General features: G+C 42.5%; 2 protein-coding genes across 3 annotated transcripts; one reads left to right on the top strand and one right to left on the bottom strand.

The window, feature by feature from the left end:
* Window positions 1-233: 233 nt before the first annotated feature.
* Window positions 234-7,116, top strand: LOC112218597 (zinc finger protein 710). Of its 2 annotated transcripts, none has more exons than XM_024379514.2 (5): window positions 234-328; window positions 2,283-3,767; window positions 4,648-4,839; window positions 4,928-5,102; window positions 5,495-7,116. In XM_024379514.2, the coding sequence occupies exons 1-5, from the start codon at window positions 284-286 to the stop codon at window positions 5,659-5,661; spliced, it is 2,064 nt and encodes a 687-aa protein (XP_024235282.2). In that variant the 5' UTR covers window positions 234-283; the 3' UTR covers window positions 5,662-7,116. The 2 variants fall into 2 exon arrangements, with proteins under 2 accessions (XP_024235282.2, XP_024235281.2); XM_024379513.2 differs by having other exon boundaries at window positions 2,283-3,797.
* Window positions 7,117-7,168: 52 nt separating this feature from the next.
* idh2 (isocitrate dehydrogenase (NADP(+)) 2) lies at window positions 7,169-17,124 on the bottom strand. Its single transcript, XM_024379515.2, has 11 exons — window positions 16,903-17,124; window positions 12,435-12,526; window positions 11,059-11,224; window positions 10,693-10,853; window positions 10,468-10,611; window positions 9,969-10,105; window positions 8,710-8,861; window positions 8,484-8,596; window positions 8,076-8,173; window positions 7,719-7,811; window positions 7,169-7,526 (listed from the first exon to the last, which is right to left on the bottom strand). Exons 1-11 carry the CDS (start codon window positions 17,015-17,017, stop codon window positions 7,442-7,444), a joined length of 1,356 nt encoding a protein of 451 aa, XP_024235283.1. The 5' UTR covers window positions 17,018-17,124; the 3' UTR covers window positions 7,169-7,441.
* Window positions 17,125-22,675: the final 5,551 nt, after the last annotated feature.

Below are 22,675 nucleotides of genomic sequence, written 5' to 3'. Positions count from 1 at the left end.
AAGGAGAGGGGGAGAGAGAAAGAGAAGTGAGATGTAGGAAGGAAGGGGTAGGGAGGGAGAGAGAGAAAGAAAGAAAGAAAGAAATGGGGTGATTGTGTGTGTGTGTGTGTGTGTGTGGAGGGGGCAGGGGAGGGGGCAGGGGAGGCGGCAGGGGAGGCGGGGCCGGCACAGTCAGTTCTGATAACAGCAACAGTAGGAGGAGGATGAGTCGTGGGACCGCCCCACTCTCCCACAGATATAAATAGGAGCTGGATTTTTTTACTCCACTCAGTTCTCCTGAAGGATGAGATCCCTGAAACACCTCAAACATCACACCAGGAACAATGTGGTGAGTTGTTAGCCTATCCTATGAGACTGTGATTACAATACTAGTTCAGATAGTGGGGTTGTTTTAAAGGTGGTTACACTGTGTATGTCTAAGTCAAAGGAGATTACTTTTCTACATAGAGCACTGCAGCAATAACATATTTTACAGATAAGACTAGACTACTAACTATTCTCTGTCTCACACACATTTGCTAGGCTATTGTTAATCATTTGGTTCTCATTGTTTGACATTTTGTCTTAAACCTTACATACAACTTAAAATGAATAACTATGGATTCTTGCAATTACTATCTTGCCTTTCTGTTTCTCTGTTATTTGTCTTTCATTTCTCCTGCCTTTCATTTTGTCGTGTTTTTCTCCTTCCTTCCCCCTCTCTACCTCCCCTCCTTTCTCTCTTTCTCTCACTCACTCACTCTGTCTCTATCTGTCTCTTTCACTCCCCCCACACCCCTCCCTCTCCTTTTCCTTTCTCTCCCTCTTCCCTTCTCTCTCACATGCTCACTCAATCTCTCCCTTCACCTCCCTCCTCTTCCCTCCCTCCCTTCTCTTTCTTTATCTTTCAGCCCCTCCATCTCATTTCTCTCCCTCCCTCCCGCCACTCCTCCCCCGCCCACATCTCCCTCTCTCTTCCTCCCTCTCCTTCTTTCTCTCTCACACACAGAGACACACACACAAACACAGAGAGAGAGAGATAGATACACACCTCACTCACTCTGTTCCTCTCTCACAAACACACAGTTTGTCCTTGTCTGACTACTTTAAAAGCAGTAATTATAAATGACGTGGTTATCAGGGCATCCAGGTCTACTCAACTCTTTCCTTCTCTCTCTCTCTCTGTCTCTGTCTCTGTCTCTCTCTCTCTGTGTCTCTCTCTCTCTCTCTCCTTTTTCCCCATCTCTCCATCCTCTGTCTCTTTCTTCAGTATTGTATTATGGAAGGTAGCAGCTCATGATGTGTGGTATTGTATGATCTAGACTAAGGTGTAGGCCTCTAAAGAGACAGGTTTTTCTCATTCATTTTCCCATCACTTCACCAGGTTTATAGGAAACAACTGAAAGTATCGGGGTGTGTAGTGACTTGTCATGTATCATAGAGCTGAGGCTTGGTCATGCCAGCATTCAGCTTTCTTCTAGTTCCACTCTGTTTTACCTTTTCAAACATCTAGAGGGCAAATGCAATCATTTGTAGCGTGTCATGCTGCATTTCAGTTTAAACCACAACATTACTCTTATGTATAAGTCTTGAATATCGAAAGATTTGAGAGTTCTCCTCTCAATCATATTTCTGTCATGGTTATAACTGAGTCTGTCAGGTGTGCAAGGCAGACAGCTAGGCTTGCTCATGAATGGGACTGGTAGATAGCCCCAACCTTCAACCCAGTGATGATGAATCCAGCATGTTCAGCCTGGCCAGGGCCACTCTGGACTCCACAGGAAGCTCTGTGGACAGGCCACGGAAGTCCACTTCCTGGTTGGACCTGCATCCCATTTCTGTTCCTTATTATTTTAAAGGATGTCAAGGAAGGAAGCGGGGCTCAGGCACAGATCGGCCTTATCTCCTCCATCTAATGTGCTCTACTGGATTCAGAGCAAAGAAGCCCGGTGTTGTCAGAATGCGGCTGACTGTCTCTAGCAGGCTAACACTGTCTGGAAAACATTCTTGTAACAGTGGAGTTGTAGGGAAGGAGGGTTGCATAACAAACAAATGTCAGACCACTTCAGGGATCTTAAGGGCTATCCTTAATCATTATTCCCACCACACACACCTACCATTGATTTCTTAGGAATCCATATCACTTAGAGAGATCTGTTGGTCAGTCCTTGTAGTTAAGCAATATGTGTAAGCAACGTGTCTTATGTTATAAAGCAATCTCACAATGCTGAATACATGTCCTTGTGTGATGTGGGCTGCTGCTGTGTGCTGACCTGATCAGTGCTGTGTGTGTGTTCTGTCAGGAGGAGGAGAGTGGCCGTCTGGTGCGGTGCTACCCCAAGGTGATGGAAGGCCAGGTGGATGCAGGAACACAGACAGATCCCGTGGTGGTGCTGTCTCTAGCCCAGGCTGCTGTCCTGGGCCTCATCTCCCAGAATGAGATCTTTGGAGCCACCATCGCCCCCAATGGCTTCTACATGGGCGAGCCCAGGGAGTATGGCAGGACCCCTCCTCCTCCAGAGGGCATGGAGTATGAGTACGCTGACCAGCTGATTGGGGCCAACGGGGACTACCTGGCTGAGCCTGTAGGGGAGTCGGAGCCCCACAGGAATGAGAGGAGGCGCCCTGGGCCCAGAGGGAGAACCAGGGGGCCCAGGAATGAAGGAGGAGCGCCAGGGGAGCATCACAAAGTCCCCAGCGTACAGACTCAGGTCAAAGGGGAGAGGGGAGAGTCTGAAACCCCTCCGTCCTGCATCCATATGGCAAAGAGCCCTAGCAGCCCAGGCAAGATGGAGGAGCCAGCCACTCACAGAGGGCCTCTGAAGGAGGAGCAGAGCTGTGGTAACTGTGCTGTGTGTGTGAGAGAGACGTCCAGTCAGACCAAGACAGACACTCGGCCAGAGGAGAGGAGAGGGGGAGGAGGAGAGGGGCAAGAAGAGGAGTTAGCTGAGGAGGACGGTGTGTTGAACCTCAAGACTGGAGGAGATAGGGGAGACAGTCCCAATCCCATCATGAACCACTACTTTGAGTCCAGCGAGGTGGCCTATGAGTCTGCTGACGTGGCCGTGGGGGACTATGACGAGAGCAGCCAGGGCATGTTGTGGGCTGCAGACGCCGAGGGGATAGCCAGGCGCATGCAGATCGACCGGCTGGACATCAACGTCCAGATAGATGAGTCCTACTGCGTGGATGTGGGAGAGGGCCTGAAGAGATGGAAGTGCCGCATGTGTGAGAAGTCTTATACCTCCAAGTACAACCTGGTCACTCACATCCTGGGCCACAACGGCATAAAACCCCACGAGTGCCTGCACTGTGGCAAGCTGTTCAAGCAGCCCAGCCACCTCCAGACCCACCTGCTCACCCACCAGGGCACCCGGCCACACAAGTGCACCGTGTGTAAGAAGGCCTTCACCCAGACCAGCCACCTGAAGAGGCACATGCTGCAGCACTCCGACATCAAGCCTTACAGCTGCCGCTTCTGTGGGCGAGGCTTCGCCTACCCCAGTGAGCTCCGGTCCCACGAGAACAAGCACGAGAACGGCCACTGCCACTTGTGTTCCCAGTGTGGTATGGAGTTCCCCACCCACGCCCACCTGAAGCGCCACCAGACCAGCCACCAGGGCCCCACCACTTACCAGTGTACCGAGTGCAACAAGTCCTTTGCCTACCGCAGCCAGCTGCAGAACCACCTCATGAAGCACCAGAACGTAAGGCCCTACGTCTGCCCCGAGTGTGGCATGGAGTTTGTCCAGATCCATCACCTCAAGCAGCATGCCCTCACTCATAAGGTACTAATACCGCAAGCCCTCGCTGACCAGGTACTGAAACTCCACTGACTTTTGATGGTCCATATATTCCACTATGCTCTAGGTCATTAAGTAGTCTGCTTCTAATGAATCACATACCCCTTGATTAATGTGATAAACACTAAGATAAGGGCTGTAGTGTGTTGCTCAATATTCCCATAAATTCAGACTTTAAGAGACAGAGACAAATGGGGTTAGGTGAACTCAGAGGTATATCAAAATATCTAAAGGCTGTTATTCCTATTGCCCCAACCAGTTGCAGTGTAAACATAGCCTTCAAAGTGCTTGGTTCATTGTATTTGGCCTGACCTCTTCCTGTATGTGCTTTGTGCTGTGAGGTGTGTCATACCAACTCATGCCTTTTTTTATGCTCTGACCTCTACCATGATTCATCCTAGACCTAGAGCCTCGCTCTTAGTAATTATGGTGTCACATTAACAAAGTATTTACTCAAATATTGGCTTACAAATACTGTTACGAATAATTACACTTATTTTTAGTGTTCATCAAAATCTAGGCGTATCCAAACATTCATGTTAATTTTTTAATGTACTAAATACTGCTGCTAAACATACTAAACATGCACCTTTCCATATTGTGAGAGCATCACAGGCTCAGAGCCAACACTTGGTGGAGCTAATGTGTATGCATCAAGTTGCGGCTATTAAGCAAGGATTTCACGTCTACCGTACAGCAATTAGACATCCTGCTCTGACCTATGATTTCTCTGTGTTTGTGTGTGTATGCTTCTCTATAATAATATTTATGTTAATTTCAATGTCTCTGTGAAACCATAGCTTGCTGTTTATCAACAAGAAAATGATCTAATTAATTAAATTGCCAACCCTCGTTATTTTCCCAGGGCATGAAAGAATTCAAATGTGAGGTGTGTGCCCGGGAGTTCACTCTCTCTGCTAACCTCAAGAGACACATGCTGATCCACGCCAGCATCAGGCCCTTCCAGTGTCACGTCTGCTTCAAGACCTTCATCCAGAAACAGACCCTCAAAACACACATGATCGTCCACCTGCCTGTCAAACCTTTCAAGTGCAAGGTAAGAGGAGTAGGTCTCAGTAGACAGCATGGGTTGAGTTCCACAGTTCCAAGAGTGTTGAGAGTATTGTTATTCTCTTGTGTTCCAGGTGTGTGGCAAATCTTTCAACAGAATGTACAACCTCCTGGGCCACATGCACCTCCACGCTGGCAGCAAGCCCTTCAAGTGTCCTTACTGCTCCAGCAAGTTCAACCTGAAGGGCAATCTGAGCCGACACATGAAGGTCAAACACGGCGTCCTGGATGCTTCACCAGACGGACGAGGTGACTAACATCAGTACCATCCATCAGTTTGTACCTTATGTCAGTTATACACCCGATGGCAGTTATGATTTGGTCATGAATTAATGCAATACCATATAAAAAAAAGAAAATGTTTACATAATGTTCATTTCTCAGTTACACTTGAAATTTCAATGGGCGTCATGTTGCGTTGTCAGTCAGTCTACTGTAATCTACTGGCCAAGTGTTATGGTGCTTTTCCGCCGCTCTTCTCCCTCTGTGTTTTGTAAATATAGAAGTTCTTGTGTTAGACATTCCTGTCTCTATCATTGGAGAGTGATAGGGAGGCTGTGTCTTCTGAGGCTGGGAGTTGCTGTGTGTGAGCGAGAAGACAAGATGGGCTCATGAGTGTGTCTGTGCATTTCCTTCCTCAGAAGCTCCCCCTGACATACAGAACCAGGAGGACTACGATGAAGAGAACCTTGAATTCAGCGAACGAGAGAAGCTGGCCAGTATCAACACACCAGACATCGCTAAACTGTCTGAATTGGAGTATTATAGCAGCTACACCAAGGGTCCAGGGCGCTACAACACAGCATGAATGATGACAAAAGACCCCATATTGAGTAGAAGTGTAAACTAAAAGGGAGGTAGTGCCGCTAGCAGTTTAAAGTGGTGGAATCTGCCCATTCATATGCACTGGAATCTCGGTTTTCTTGCTCTGATATTCATTGGGAGTGAGAGACAGGCGATTTGGGATTGTACATTTCTCATCGGCATCTTGTTTTGTATTGAAACGTGACTTCACCTCTAGGTGCCACAACATTGTGATTGATGTGTTCACGTGAAAAAGGTCATATCTGAAAATAAATCATCTAACCTCCTGGGAGAGTCCTACTCAACATACATCCCCAGGGGTGGCCTAACTCTGTAAGCACACGTTTTAGGGAAACAAATATGTGATAGTGAAATGCACTTACTCAGACAATCCCCAGCAAGTTTGCGGATAAGTCAGAATACAGCCGAGTATTATTGCTTTTACTAACATGTCTAGAAATGCATACAGGCCTGTCAAATGTGTCCTCTGTTCATGTCCCTTACCAAAGCTGATACCGTTCAAGCAGTTCATGTGAACCAACCATTTTTTTTTTTTCCTTCCCAGGTTAACATTTTATACTGTGAGTAGTTTCAACTACAGTTCTAGGATTTTAATTTCATTGTTATATTTGCAATGTGCAGAAATAAATCATTCGCCGTGTCAGACTCCGCTAATATTGCTCATGCCATCAATTTATAGCCCCATGTGACCAGCTTGATTTGAAGTTCTTGCATTGTCACTTTTGTCCCCAGTCAAATAACTGTATTGATGCAGACCACATCTTATCTTAGTGTGCTAAAAGCAAAATAAATTATATTGCCCCTCCGATGTAGTCACCATTTACCAAAGAATCGGGCCATATTGCCAAACACAATAGCCGTCTAGTGACACCCTTTCTCTGCATTGTAGAGCTTGATTTCATGTTTCCCAATAGACTTTGGGCTTTATCCTCCCCAAAGTATATTTAAAAAGATTACCATGAAGACACTAGTGCAGTTTCATTTTTCATGATACGTCACAATTTATGCCCCCATGCAAGCCTTTATGGGACAGATCTCAAAAGCAAATGCAGCCCCTGCATACGCATGATGGTTTTGGTTCAGGGCGGAGTCTCAACAGGAACGGTCCTAAAACTTTGGACAGAAATGAAGTGCGCTATCCATCATGCTGCACACTGGTCTAAAGTGATGAACGACAACTCCCAACATGACAGGGCCACAGACCCAGCTGAACATTTGGGAAATTCACTATATTTCCCCCTGCTTAATTTTACAGACATCACCTGCATCACCTTAACAAAATGCAAATTTGAGAGAACTATTTAGAGGGGGGGGAAAAAAATCTGGAACTTGAATGGCTTTCTGTGTTACACATTGGTGTGGAAATATCCTGTTTCTAGAACTATGTAAAATGTGTGCCAGACAATACTGTAAAATAATAAATTTATTTACCTTTAAACTCGGTGTGCTCCTTTTATCATAGAATATTAAAATGAGGCAGAACACAAGCATAGGATCAAACAAGATGTATTAGCAAATATTCTTGACATGGCCTTCATGTTGCTTTGAAGGCAAAATACAGTATCGGAATATAGTACTTCATTACAAAAATAGAACCCTGGAAATAGGGACAGGAGTGCTAGATGGAACAGATCAACAGTACAATCTGACACACTACATATTACTTCTTCAGACAATATGCATGTGGCTATCTGACCGAAGTTAACAATTAGGTACAAAAACAGGACAATGTCACTTTCAGGCTAGCTGCACTCTTCAGTCCTTCACTTGCCCAGGGCTCTGTCCAGGTTATTCTTGATGGCGTCCAGGAAGTCCTCAGTGTTGACGTAGTGTTCATTCAGCTTGCATCTGCAACGAAAGAACACAAGTTACTCAGTCAAGGCCCTGTCCCTGAGAGAGTCATGCACACTTCAATAACAAGTAAAAATCAAATAATTCTCTCCCCCCTGATTATAATACAAAAACATGACAATGATCCATGCATTAATTAACATGTTAGGCAGATCAATAATTTAGTAAATGCAATAGTAATGAGCTAACTTGGAAAGGCCGTGAATGCAGCCAGCGAGGTCCTTAGTCATAACGCCACTCTCAACCGTCTCCACACACACCCGCTCCAGAGTCAGAGCGAACCTGCAGGTCAAACATACAAGATTTCAGTAAGTCACAACAGCTGACCTGTGAATCTAAAACGCTGCCATTTGGCCTGGCAAACACTAATGGAATAGGACAGTGGGACTTTTACAGCACAACTGCTTGTTGTATGATAATTAATTCCCTTCATGGTACAGTATATGAAGACTTAAGTTAAAGCCAAATGTGATCATTAAATGATCATATCTAGTGACAATCTGTTAAAAATAATAATTTAAAAGACTAGCTCAATTAATTTCTTACTTGATCAGGTCAGGGTTGCCATCAAGTTTACCCCGGTGCTCAAGCCCTCTGGTCCAAGCAAAGATGCTGGCAATGGGGTTGGTGCTTGTTGGGTTTCCCTAAAGGTGGACAAAGGTCACAGTTTAACCATGGAAATACCGATACTTTACTGATAATGTAAAAGCAGGTACAAAATAGGGCTACAACAATCCCATGGTGATGGATTATTTCTTTCAGCCTATGAAGTCATTTTGGCAGCATATTTCTCACCACAAGACAGCACTGTTCATACACAAATCAACCAGGCAGACATTAAAACAGAGAGACACTAATTTGACTCCTCCCATACCACTGTTGCATGCGCCATGATTTATGCTTCAATATGGACCTAGGGTTGGAACGGAGGCGGTTAGTACTAGACTGACTAACCTTTTGGTGCTCGCGGTAGTGCCTGGTCACTGTGCCGTGGGCTGCCTCTGCCTCAATGGTCTTGCCATCGGGACACACCAGCACTGACGTCATCAGACCCAGAGAGCCGAAACCTGTGGAGAACCCATACAGTATGTCAGTCACCCATAGTCAAACCTGTTACAAGGACTATTTTCATCCAAACTCATTTCATTTGAAGTAAGGTGTACATTTCCTAATCCCTCACCCTGAGCCAGGATGTCAGACTGTACGTCTCCATCGTAGTTCTTGCAGGCCCACACGAAGGCACCATCAGACTTCAGCACCTGGGCAACCATGTCATCAATGAGCCTGTGCTCGTACCAGATCTTCAGCTTGTCAAACTCTGGTTTGTAATTCCTATGGACACAAACAATATGGTAGTGAGTGCAGCAGGGGTGTGAAAGTTTAAACGACATTGGGATCAATAACATTTAGAACAATCCCTAACTGAAAACTTAAAAAAAAAAAAAAAGTATTATAGTCACAGTGCAGTTATCACAAAACTACCACTAACAGACCCCAATATATATATATATATATATATATATTTTTTACAAATACCTTATGCAACAATGCTGTAATGTTAGGAGATATGAATCTTTCAAATTATTTGACACAGATATAAAGTGAAGTGACAGGAGCGAAGTCCTGTACGGCAATATTTTGAGACGTTAAGAGGTGATGAAATGCAAACTTTGTGATGCGGAACTGAGCTACAGTTGCAGTACAGGTGCAGTGCTGAAAGGGACAACCCAACCAGTTCCAGGTAGCAGTGCGATAAGAGACCGCGAGAAAATCACAGCGCTGATTACAGAAATTATTGCAGTTGATATGCAGCCATTGTCAATGGTAGAGGATGTCAACTTCAATACTCTTAACGGCATATCTAAAACAAGACTACAAATGCCATGTCTAAAAACCTTGATGGCCCTGATGGAGAAATTGTACAATGATTGCTCTGCAAGTACAAGTAGGGTTTTCACTCGTTACCACTGCCACAAAGTCAAAACTCTCCATTGTAAAGATTAATGCACATTTTTTCTCTCTCTTTTTGGCCTTAATTTAAAGGTTAGGTATGAGGTTAGCAGTGTAGTTGAGGTTAGGATTAAAATCACGTTAAGAAGATAAATAGATCGGCTTTATGACTTTGGTACCTAGTGACGACCAGTATGTAGGTAGCCAGGACTGCGGTAGAGTGAAGTGCATTGCCCCCCCCAGCGGTCATACACAGAACTATATCTGAATTGTGAATTTGCTTCATTTTATGATTTAACAAGGTTTAAAACAATTTTTTAAAAGTGCAGTATAAACATTAAGAGAAATGGTACATTTCTCACAACCCTAGAGTGCAGTGCATTACACAATATAAACTATGCGAGGAACCCCATGAACCAGGAAGAAACAACCAATATTTTACCCCCATAACCGGTTAAGGCTAAAGAGGTCATAAAAAGAAATACTAACGCCTGGTAGATTTCCTCAAAGATGTCCTTGAATCTACCATCGTAGGCTTTGAGAATGGTATTCTTGGTACTCAGGTAGAGGGGCCACTTCTTGCCAATGGCGTACTGAAAGCAGCTGTGCGCAAAGCCTGAAATAGACTGTGGTAGAATAGAAAAAGAACATGGGTCACCCCAAGTGTAGGTCATAAGCAGCAGTACAGAGGTTAACATCCTTCTGGCTATTAACCCCCCGATTAGTCCGCACTTCACACTTCTATTTCCACTAGACAAGTTGAAAGTCTACCACATGACCTCTGATATTGTCAAATCAAACACTCCTCCTCATGATGGTAAACAAACATGGTAAGGCAGGTTTACAGGAGGTGAACTCACTCCATGCACTACCACTTGAATCTCATAGGAAAAAAAACCTAGGACAAAATAATGTCAGTATTTATTCATTTTTAATCTAGTTGACAAAATAAAGTAATCTTAAGAAGTGAATGACGTGCTGAACTCACCTCATCTGTGTTGTACATGCCCATTCCACAGCCACCTCCAGGAAACTTGTAGACCTCCCACTCCTGGCCTTTGCTCCCATCAGTAGGGGAGAAGACCATCTTGAACGTGCCTGGCTGGCTGATAACAAAGTCTGTAGCTCTGTACTGTAAAAACAATGGATAGGTTACAATCACATATACTGAAGACAAAAATAATACAATTTCTTTCATTTAGAAGGAATTTACCTGGTCACCAAAGGCATGTCTGCCAATGGTGATGGGCTGTGTCCAACCTGGAACAAGCCTGGGAATGTTCTTGCAGATGATTGGCTCACGGAAGACTGTGCCACCTAGGATGTTCCTGATGGTTCCGTTGGGGCTCTTCCACATCTTCTTCAGTTTGAACTCTGATGGAAAACCACAGTTCTCATACAACAGCAATATGGCAACATTTAAACCATCAACCGTAGGTTCCAATGAGTGAAAAATAAATAAATATGTAATGCATTGTGTGAAGTTGAGTGACCCTTGGGGGTGGGGTGGGGGGGCATTTGGAGAAGGGATGAAACCTTTACAGTAAAACTATAAAATACTTAAATGCTATTCAAATACCTTCTACTCTTTGTTCATCGGGAGTGATGGTGGCACATTTAACAGCGACATGGTACTTCTGGGTGGCGATGGCAGAGTCGATGGTGACCTGGTCGTCAGTCTGATCACGGTATGGCAGACCCAGGTCGTAGTACTTCAGCTCCACATCCACGTTGGAGAGGATAAGCTGGAGGAGTAGAACACATTGACAGAGGAATCAGAACTCAAACTATGTCCAGCTGCAGGGCTGTCACAGACAAAGGACGTTGACCTTACGTATAAACAGAAAGGAAGAAGCAAAGCGAGAGGATTTACAGCGTCCATAATCTGTCCAGGTGAGAGTCCGAGGTTTGTGAAAAAGTGCTGAATTATGTGAGGCGTATCTGATAAAATAGAAGTTTTGTAATGTTTAGGCTGTTACAAATGTACGGACCCAAGTGGATGCACGTGGCATTCCGGCAACTGAGAAAAACAACTTAGTTGTGCCAGTCACGCATATCTGGCCTCATTGCTAGAATGGTCCCATCGGACATGGAGGAAATTTATTTCCATTGTTGGAGCAGTCACTTGACCATCTTGTCAATATAATAGATCTTTGGTATAATCTATTCAGAGGACAAGAGGATTCCAGACATTGTCTCAACAGTGAGCTATGACTGATGGTATGGATGTGCTTTAATCAATGTCCACAACACAGTCCAAGCACATAAGGGTCAAAATAACAGTAAGATTGTCAATTCAATACTGACATGAAATCTTTAAAAAACACAATGAATGCCATTTAGATACCACTCATTGTTTTTTTTATTTAACTAGGCAAGTCAGATAAGAACAAATTGGTACTTACAATGACTGCCTACCAAAAGGCCTCCTGCGGGGGCTTGGATAAAAATAAATACAAAATATAGGACAAAAACACACATCACGACAAGAGACACCGCAACACTACATAAAGAGAGACCTAAGACAACATAGCATGGAAGCAACGTAAAAACACAGCATGGTAGCAACACAACATGACAACATGGTAGATATAATAATTGTATCCTCATTCATGTGGTGTGATCCCATATTGTTTTACGTGGAACAATACGCATTAAACATGTTTAGTCAGAAAACGGGTCATGTTTTTCTTCCATTAATATTTATGTTTAGACTAATCCAACACACCATCTGCTATCTCCAGGAGGCGAGCAGCCAATGCAAGAGAGAAACCTTACAACAACAAAAAACACAGCATACAGGCAATCTCCCAGCACTCAGACACATAAACACTCTCAATCTGTGGGTCAGTCAGTTGTGTAAAAATAGACTAGTCAGAGAGCAATCCTCCCCTGGGTCTGACAGACACCACCGTGTCATCCCTCTACCCTCCTCCAATGGTCCCAGTTCAGCACCTTCTCTTTGATGAACTCCCAGATGATCCTGGTCATCTCATCTCCATCCATTTCCACCACAGGCTGGGACACCTTGATACGTTTGTCCCCATCTGTCCAAAATAGAAGAGTGCATTAATGGAAACTGGCAGCCTTTGTCCCAATCTTGACCTACACCTAGTAGTGAGGAGCACCAATGTTGGCCTAGTTTAAATACAAAAACTGCACAGCAACCAGTCGGTCATTCTAGCTCATTACCATACACACACACAAAATGTATTATTATAATATATATTTTTTATGCTAACTTCATTTGAATGCAACATGCCCACCCAAAAACCAATGACAACCAATACTACAATATGCACTGGAATATTTTCTTTGAAAGTCTGAATATTCTTAAAGTCTCAGAAAAGATTTCATGAACAGGCTCATGCTGCTTGGGAGGGTTCTAGAAACAGTTGGTTCTCAATTAGGAGAGTTGTGAGAGCGAACGTCACCTCATCCTACAAGACACTGCACTGTCATTTGCACTTCATGGTTTCATATCTCCATGAACAGTTAGATATTCAGCTCTCTTAATTCCCATAACTAAAGAATGTTGACAGCAAGACATTTCTATTTTCCTTCATCTGTAGCTGCAATGCATCATGCCCTCTGATTCACCCAGACAAGTAGTCCAATTATCTATTAGAAAACAAGGCTCTGCTCCCACACGACTCTGCCTTTTAAAAAAGGCCCTGGAAGAAGGCAGGCCCTCGCCCACTCTTCCAGATAGATCATGCAGTGGAGAGGGAGTGGAAAGGGGGAGGTGCAGGGAATCAAGTGACTTTCTGATGTTCCTGCCAAGTCTATGTTTCTACTGCTCCCCAGGACATCCAAGAAGTGTAAAGAAACAAAATGGCGGTATTCAGTAGAATGATCAAATAAGACCGCCACATGGACCTATGCTGTACGACAACCTTTATATTAAGTATACACAACATGTGACCTTTAGTGCAACTATGCACCTCTCAAAACAGCCTACTCCAGAAACTCTGTTGGACATTCACAAACCCTCTCAACAAGGATTAAAATAAGGCAAATAACTTTGCTTACTCATCTCTGCCGCAAGTCTTCATTTAGGTCGAACATCTTTATTGGGTCATGGCCCAGGAATGTAGACAGTAGTTGGATACAGTAAAAGGGAGATTGGGTTATCTAGTTTACTGCATGCAATCAAAGGAAGAGTCATTCAGTCATACAGGACTTAATCCTTTGAGAGCCAATAGTTGACTTTGGTTGATGTGCCATCACAACTGGCAACAATTAGGCCATCCTTCACTTTTGAATACTGTAGAGAACATTTAGCAGAAATCAGATGTGTTTTGAGCAAAAATGTTGCCAGGTGTAAAAAGCTTACGGACACTGGGGTGAACTCTGAATGAAAGATTCATCACCCCCCTCCAAACATTTGTAAAAAAAAAAAAGAAAAAAAAAAAGCTAAATCTGCAATACTCTTGTAATGTAAGATGTGCAAGGAAAAGTTAAGAACATGATCCGCAATGACAACTTGCTTGACAACCTGCTAGAAGAAGCAGGTGAGATGAAATGGTTTACCCAGATTGTGTACTCCCGCAGGAGCGATGACTACTATACTGAACAAAAATATAAAAAAGAAATTGTAAAGCGTTGGTCATGTTTCATGAGCTGAATAAAAGATCCAATATTTTCCATAGACAAAAAAAAGCTTCTCATTTTGCACACAAATGTCTTTATATCCCTGTTAGTGACCATTTCTCCTTCGCCAAGATAATCCATCCACATCACAGGTGTGGCATATCAAGAAGCGGATTAAACAGCTTGATCATTACACAGGTCCTGGGTCAATAAAAGGCCACTAAAATGTGCAGTTGTCACGTCTTAAGTTGAGGGAGTGTGCAATTGGAATGCTGACTGCAGGAATGGCCACCAGAGCTGTTGAAAGATGTTCATGTTCATTTCTCTACCATAAGCAACCTCCGTTTTAGAGAATTTGACAGCATGTCCACCAGCCTCACAACCTTAGACAACGTGTAACCACGCCAGCCTAGGACCTCCACATCCGGCTTTTAAGCTTTCACAAAACATGTTTATACATTAGTCATTAACGTATGCAAAATATCAGAAGGAGGCCAACAGGGACACATGAGCAAACAGTCACTTGCAACTGGAGGGCTTATCTGAAAGATAGGCCTGTATCACACAAGACAAGCTTTCATATCCATATGACATACACCTATTAGAGTAGTCAAGGACAATGCAAACCAAAATATCTTCATGCGCTTAACTCTTGAAGGTCAGATCATGGCTATGCTTATTCTGCTAACTAAAATCTCAGTCAAGTGTGTTTAAGGTTATTTTTTTAAACATATATAAGGTCTAGGCTACATTTCAGGTCAGCCATTTAAAACAGAACTTGGCTACTCTTCAAGAAGCATGAGATGAGCAAATTAAAGTAGTAATTTGTTTTTGCATACGCATTGAACGAAGTGTGTTTGTGTATGGTACAAACATCTATTACGACCAAAACATTTGTTGGTTATAACGTGGATTTATATAACTCCATTTTCTGTATATCACTTTACCTTAAGTATGTTATACCAAATAAAATGACAAAAGTAGACCACTAAATTTACCATACCCATTCATGCGGCAGGGTTAGAGTGGTTAGAGCGTTGGACTAGTAACCAGAAGGTTGCAAGTTCAAAATCCCTGAGCTGACAAGGTACAAATCTGTCGTTCTGCCCCTGAACAGGCAGTTAACCCACTGTTCCTAGGCCATCATTGAAAATAAGAATTTGTTCTTAACTGACTTGCCTAGTTAAATAAAGGTAAAAAATGCCTGTATTTAAAAATCATTCCACTCAGCAAAATTCAAAGCTCCAGCTACACACAATAAAATGCTCCTGGCAGACAAAGTCTGTCTTGTGACTGTAATAATAAAAACTGAACAGTTTGCCAATACCTTTATGAACATGTCAATTGAATCAAAGCAATACAAACTCAGACTAATGATGTTTTTGGTTAAGAAAAGGTCAAATGTCACACCAAAACCATCCACCATAGTTTGAAAGTTTCCATCCATGATCATTGTAATACTTTAACAGAAGTGTTGCCTGTGATTGCTTTAAAATCAGCCTGATCTTTTTACATCTGTCCTTACAACCACAGCAAGGGTATGACTGGATGGATAGTGGGTTGTTGTAACAGGACCAAGGCCTTTAATCTATCTAGAGCCCCTTCGTTGGAGTCAATCCTCACAAAACCCCATTCTAGACAAACACATCACTGGCAGCAAACTAGGTCACTTCTTCCAACAAATAAATATCAGGATTAGGATTCAGAGACAACGGAGTGTAAAGCCTACATGTGTGCAGATAGAGGGGGAAACAAGCTACCCTTCAACTGACCTGCTACTTTATACAGTGCTTCAAAGTCAAAGAATAGAAGTGGCAGGGCATTACAGCTAGCTACTAACAAAATAATACCATCTTAAATACCATCCATATTTTGGACTTTTGGAAATCTGGAAGGTTATAGGGCATCTGTAAAGTTATTAGGGAGGTCAAGATAAAAAATAAAAAATGTATCAGTGCCCGTCAAACACATTTCTTGATAGACTCCACAGTTGCGACATAGTTCAGTTATGCTGCTGGTTGGACGTAACACTTCTGGCAACCATTTCTCTGTTGCAGAGTCCTGTCCCACAATAGGCTAACCTTGGTAAAGGTTTCTTAGCAAAAAAAAAGAAAAAAAGAAAAGTGTCTAGAGCCAAACAATGGAGATGTAAACATTGATAGTTATTAAACATAAATTGTATTAATGTATATTCCGTATTTCATACTGACACTATACATTTTTCCCACATCTAAAATAAATTAATTCACAAACGTTGCTCGCATGGTAAATGGTAATGGTCAGATTTGATATTTCAATATTTAGAATACATTGATCTAATATCGAGAACTTGATATAGCCTAATTCGTTGTGATGCACTTTACTTTAGGCCAAAGGTGAAATGCATTTTTTATTTTAATTTTATTGACAACAAAGTGACAGACAAATCTCCCTCGACCCTCTTCCCCTCGCTACCGGTTTCTAGGTCAGGCAGATGACTCGCCTTGTAAACAAGTCAATTTTATGCAATTTACAGCTAACGTTAGCCATTAACCGAGCAAATGTTGTACTATGTGCATTCGTGGAATAAATTGGCTAATTGAAGAATGTTTCATATTAGTAGTAACAGTTACTTACCCATCAACCAAAATAAACAACATCTAAAACTGGCCAAATGGGGCGCAAGAGACAGCTACCACAGCGAGCTAAAGTAACGGCGAGAAAGCTACACTGGATAGGCTAATGTTACTTTGCCGGGCTTTGCGGTGTGCCTTATAAAAGTAATTTCTGTATGATTCTGTAAAATATCTTGTAACTATGACAAATGGCCACTATTTGGCTCAAAACTCACAATTCCTCTGTTGCAAACTCTGGGAGGTTGCAGCTGGCGCGAGCACAGCGGGGTTTTTGGAGAGAGTGGTCGCCGACCTAGAGAGAGAGCGGAGGACCTTCAAGTATCCAGCCATGACTTGCCCAAATTACTTGCAAGCTAATAACCGTGAAACTCCGAGCAAAGAAGGGCCGAAATGAACCCCCGCTCACTGCAATATAGTCAGCACCTCCCCACCCACACTTGACGTTACGTCACACAGTCAAAAACAATAGAGGAGGGAGGGACTTCTAACTAACCGTCCCAATCCGCATTGGGTATTTAGGATTTTCATTCTGCGCCAACCCAATCTGAGAGGAGAGGTATAGTCTGGGGGACTGGGTTGTCTGCGCAGCCATCCGTTCTGCTGTCTAGACTCTAGACAAGAGCCAGTTAGCTTTCAGTTTTATTCATGACCGCGGGAAGTAGGGGTGCACCCTCTGAAAAATCTGACCAGATTTTTATTTTATTTTAAATACAATAAAAATAAAAATACATTTTTTTTTTTAAATCACAAATTGTTCACTGGGCCTTTACCAGTCCTGTATTAGCCTTTGATATAAAAAGTACACTGAAAGCATTACAATCCCGATTAAAATGCTATAGCTCCATTTGTAAATTCTGGCTCTAGGACCATGCAAAGCATTGCTGGGGGGCAGTCTCTTTTAGAAAGCAGATGGCGACTGCCAGTTGCTTTACCAGTCAGCTGTTAAGGCAGTGCCCTGATTGCTTTGAATTTGAATCTGTAAACAATGTGCCCTCACATTTTTGGGGTGCACTGAATACATTTGAGGTCTTGTGAAAGGAAACTTGTACACTGAGGCTGTACTCTTACAGTTTTTGACAGTAGCCAATAGGGTTGAGTGGCTATTTGAGCCTAATGCAGGCCTACCAACAAAACCAATAGAGCGTATCCCATGAAATTTTCACATGTAAATAGCTTTGGATTTCTATGATATAGCCTACAGTAGCCTATATGTGTTTAATGCAGGCCTACATTGCATTCGAGTTTTAAAAATGTTTTTACATTATGAAAGGCTGACATTAGTTCATTATTTTTTACTTGGTCTGTAACACCATGGGCCAAATAGCTGACTGTAAAGTGCATTGTCTTATGTTGTATGATGCAAGAAACCACTTTATAAATAAAATGTATTATTATTACCACACAGAGAATTAGACAATGTAGGCTACCCCTCTGACTGTTGGCTAATTTGCATATTCAAGCCTGTCTCAAAATACAACACTGCCCCTTTAATGAAGACATAAGCTTTGACCTGACTCCTTTCAAAGACAGCTTGAAAGTAGCCTACATGTTTTGCGCTCTTGTAGGAAGCAGAAACTCCCCATTGCTGACCTATACTTATCTATAACTGGGCTAATAACGTTCTAACTAGCAAAGGATATCAATAAATTTCACAATTATGACTCTGATCTGAAAAGCACATTCATTCACTCTGGGGTGATTGAAAGACCCCTCCTGGGCTACCTACCAATAGAAATCGACACTGTTGCGCTCTGGCTCTGTCTCTGTCTACAACAAAATTACAGATTCAATAATGCAAAACTAGATTTGTTTCGGTTTGTTGCATTGAAAAGTGGCTGATACACTGTAATGTTGATTCCATCACAGAAAAACGTTGATCTATATAGTGAAAACTAATGGGGTGAACTCAGTGAAGTTCAGTCTCTTGCGTCTCTATGTGGCCTGGTGTGGCAGTGCTGGAGGAGCTGTGCAGCTTACATCTTGAACACACCAATAGGGTTATTATGCAAAATGATACACAACATCATCTGGATAAGTGTGCAACAAAAGTTCAACATTTACCTTCTGCAACCATTTCTGTCAAGCCATCTACACATACCCTACAGTTTGATGCATACATTCGCTCCTGTGTGGTGCAGCGGTCTAAGGCACTACATCTCAGTGATAGTGGTGTCACTACAGACCCTGGTTCAATCCTGGGCTGTATCACAACTGGTCGTGATCGGGAGTCCCATAGTGCGGCGCACTTTTGGCTCAGCGTTGTCCGGGTTAGGGTAGAGTTTGGCCGGGGTAGGCCGTCATTGTAAATGAGAATTTGTTCTTAACTGACTTGCCTAATTAAATAAAGGTAAAACAAAGAAGAAGAAATTCCAATGTACGCACCACACAGAACGCACTGCAACTGCCTCAACAACGCAATGCTGCAAGGCAAACGCAGCGTTCCATTGGAAAATAATGTACTTCTGGTGTATGAAAACACTGTTGGTGTGATCGAGGCGTTAGAGAGAACATTGCTTGTTAACGTTGTTGTAGTCTGATAGCCAAGGGTGAATTTAATTGGGAGGTGGGGATCCCTCCTTTTCGGTGACCATTCAAAATCAAAAGCTATTTTTTCGCTATTAAAATATAGGTTGTGATAGCTGTAAGCCTAATTGTTACTTTCATTTATTCGCCGAGTAGACTAGTGCAATTTTGGTTTCATGTAGGCCTATTGGTATGAATATAAACAACTGAACAACTTGCTATTTAGAGCATTCCCCAAAAGACATGTCTTGTTTTTGGCTTCAAAGATAAAAAGCAATTGTAGACTATAACAAATGTGCATTGTCATGTAATGACATAATAATTGAGATAATGCAAATAATTAATGATTACCTAGTTGGGCTAATTTTTGTAACTTCTTGCTTTAGGCCTACCTACATCATTATCCTCTGCCTGCCTCCCTACCTGTAGCCTACCTGCCTCTTTCATCTCTTACTCTATCAGTCTTGCTATCAGTCTTGCTTGTCCATCTTCCTGAATTAAAATGAGATATTCTAACAGATAAATATTGATGGTAAAACATAATTAAATATTACTAAGTTATTTAGCTATAGTGTGGATGTAGGGCTGTTCTTTTTTATATAATGAGCAAACAGATGCTGCATAGGCAACACAATGATTTCAGATAGAGAAACTGTTTTTCGGGGCAGCCTCATCGGCTACTATTTTGCAATATGAATATTCTCTGAGTATTCTTGCTGATGATACAAAATGTTTCACACAGTGATGGTTTCATATAGCCTATAGCAGGGGGTCTGCAACCTTTTTTTATGAGTGACAATTTACAATTGATCCTGCAGTTTAAAAAAATCTGCGTGCCAGTTATGACTTTCATATAAGCATTGTAGGCTACTCTAATCAACGGTCCCCAGAAAATGTCTAACTGCCCACAAACTGAACAGCTTAATTCTAGCTGGCTACTAGACAGAGACACGGTCCATTCAGCAACACCACACAGAGCTCAACTAGGCCTACCTGTACCAGGTGGGCAGCGGTGCTAAATCATGGGTGTGGACTTAATGTGTAGATTGTTTTTCATTCCTTGGTCGAGTTTGTTTGTCTTTATGCATCCTTGTCGATTGTGGCCTTAAGCGATTGTTTTGAAGTATTATTTTTATTTCAATGCACGTGTAGGATTTATCTGGCATAGTTCGCAGTCGCAGTCAGCTGTTTTATGTTCCGGATACTTTCACATTGATGTGGGTATTTGAAGTTGGCCTTGATAGTGTGCATTATGCATCTATTTCATGTTGCACTGTATGCACTGTTCCACAAGTAACCTAAATAAGTCAATGTAGCCTATGCATGAGGTTGAGTAGTACTTTGTACACACCATTCTACAGACCTGTAAACCTAATAAACCTAATATTGGGGTGATAATGTCTGGGCGACATTTTTATCCTCCCAACCCAGTCAGCGAAAAAAAAAAAAAACTCAGCATGCCCACCCCCAAACTACGATGATATACACAGAATGAGACACAGCCATGATTCATTTGAATATACTGTTTTAGGTAGGCATAATTGACTCTCAGCAGCAGTTAGAGTAAAGACATTCTATGCTGGTTGTCCAAATTCACAGCGTAGTTAATATATTTTATGGTTTGATAGGCCCAGATGGGTTGTGTATGGACTGGGACATGGAGCCAACACAATCCTCTCACACACCGTCTCCTCTGTGAAGGGCTCTAATATTAGCTGTGGAGGGTTACCATACTGGGAGAAAGAACGGCAAGTGCAGTCATGTGAGAGTCAAAGCTTGGAGGTGAGCCAGTCCCTCAGTTAAGACCAGGAAGGTCACCTCCCAAGTTCATAAAGTCAGAGGAGGGAAGGCATTAAAGGACATAGACACTCAGAGGACATTTTAATCAAATGTGTTTGAACACGTTTTACACACATGCCACAAATTAACTACTTATGTTCCTCCACAAAAAAATTTTTGATTCTTCCGTTTATGACATTAGTAATTCTTTGGAACTCAGAACACAAATATATGCATTTGTTATCTTTTTTTCCTAGATAACCAACCACAAGCCTGTCTATCCTCTAGATCCCTGGACAATATGTTATCAAATTTATTTTCACTCCTACAGTGATCTAGATGAAAGGTCATTCAGAGGAGAGACAGTGCTATGTGACATGACTTGAGTGAGAACCTACTCTTTTGACCCTTAGAATGGATTTTTTCTTCCAGGCAGTCTGGAATGCAGTTCAACCTATTAGTAACATATCAAATATTACCCAACAAACTGAAAAGGCTCTAAGGGACAAATGATATGTACATATATTTAGGGCACCTTCCATTCTGGATGTCACACACAGTAGTCTATCATCTTGTGACAGATTGCCAGTCCATGCAAGATTAGGTTCTGGTTTCAGAGAACACAATGTCCAGTTTACTCACATCTCTGTAGTACACCTTACCCTAGTGATGATCTAAATCTGGCATAACATACTGTACCTATCATGACACAAGGTGAGACCCAGAAGCAGACACAGGAGGCAGATGGTTGGAGTCTTACAATGTTAATTCATCCAATAGGGGAAGGCAAGAGAATGGTCGTGGACAGGCAAAAGGGTCAAAACCAGTTCAGAGTCCAAAAGGTACCGAAAGGCAGGATAGTAGTCCAGAGTCAGACTGGTCAAATCCAGGAAGACTAGCAAAAAGAGGATAGCAAAATATATATATAAAAAATAAAAGGCATATTGGGACACCACACTGGTTGAATTGACTCACATACAAGACAAACTGGCACAGAGAGACAAGAAACACAGGGATAAATACACTGGGTAAAATAAGCAACACCTGGAGGGGGAGGAGACAATCACAGGAACAGGTGAAACAGAACAGGGTGTGACAGTGTCACTTAGAAACCAGTGAGAGAGAACAAATCTGGACATTTTACACATATAGGATCAGTTTCGCCATATCAAAGAGGTATAAGTCACACAATAGGCATTATATAATTAATTGCATTTATTTTTAAATTTGATTTATTTTACCAGGTAAGTTGACTGAGAACACGTTCTCATTCACAGCAACGACCTGTGGAATAGTTACAGGGGAGGGGAGGGGGGATGAATCAACAAATTGTAAACTGGGGATGATTAGGTGGCCATGATGGTACAGTATGAAGACCAGATTGGGAATTGAGCCAGGACACTGGGGTTAACACCCATCCGACAGCACCCTGGGGGCAATGTCCCCAATCACCCCTTCCGGCATGCTCTTCAACCATGCTCTTCATCGCTACCTGCACCTACCCGCCTGTCCAACATCACTACTCTGGACGGCTCTGACTTAGAATACGTGGACAACTACAAATACTTAGGTGTCTGGTTAGACTGTAAACTCTCCTTCCAGACCCATATCAAACATCTCCAATCCAAAGTTAAATCTAGAATTGGCTTCCTATTTCGCAACAAAGCATCCTTCACTCATGCTGCC

This window comes from Oncorhynchus tshawytscha, linkage group LG19 (assembly GCF_018296145.1).
Source record: "Oncorhynchus tshawytscha isolate Ot180627B linkage group LG19, Otsh_v2.0, whole genome shotgun sequence".
NCBI classification, from domain to species: domain Eukaryota; kingdom Metazoa; phylum Chordata; class Actinopteri; order Salmoniformes; family Salmonidae; genus Oncorhynchus; species Oncorhynchus tshawytscha.
The sequence above is the reverse complement of the archived record's forward strand: the minus strand, read 5'-3'. Positions and strand labels throughout refer to the sequence as shown.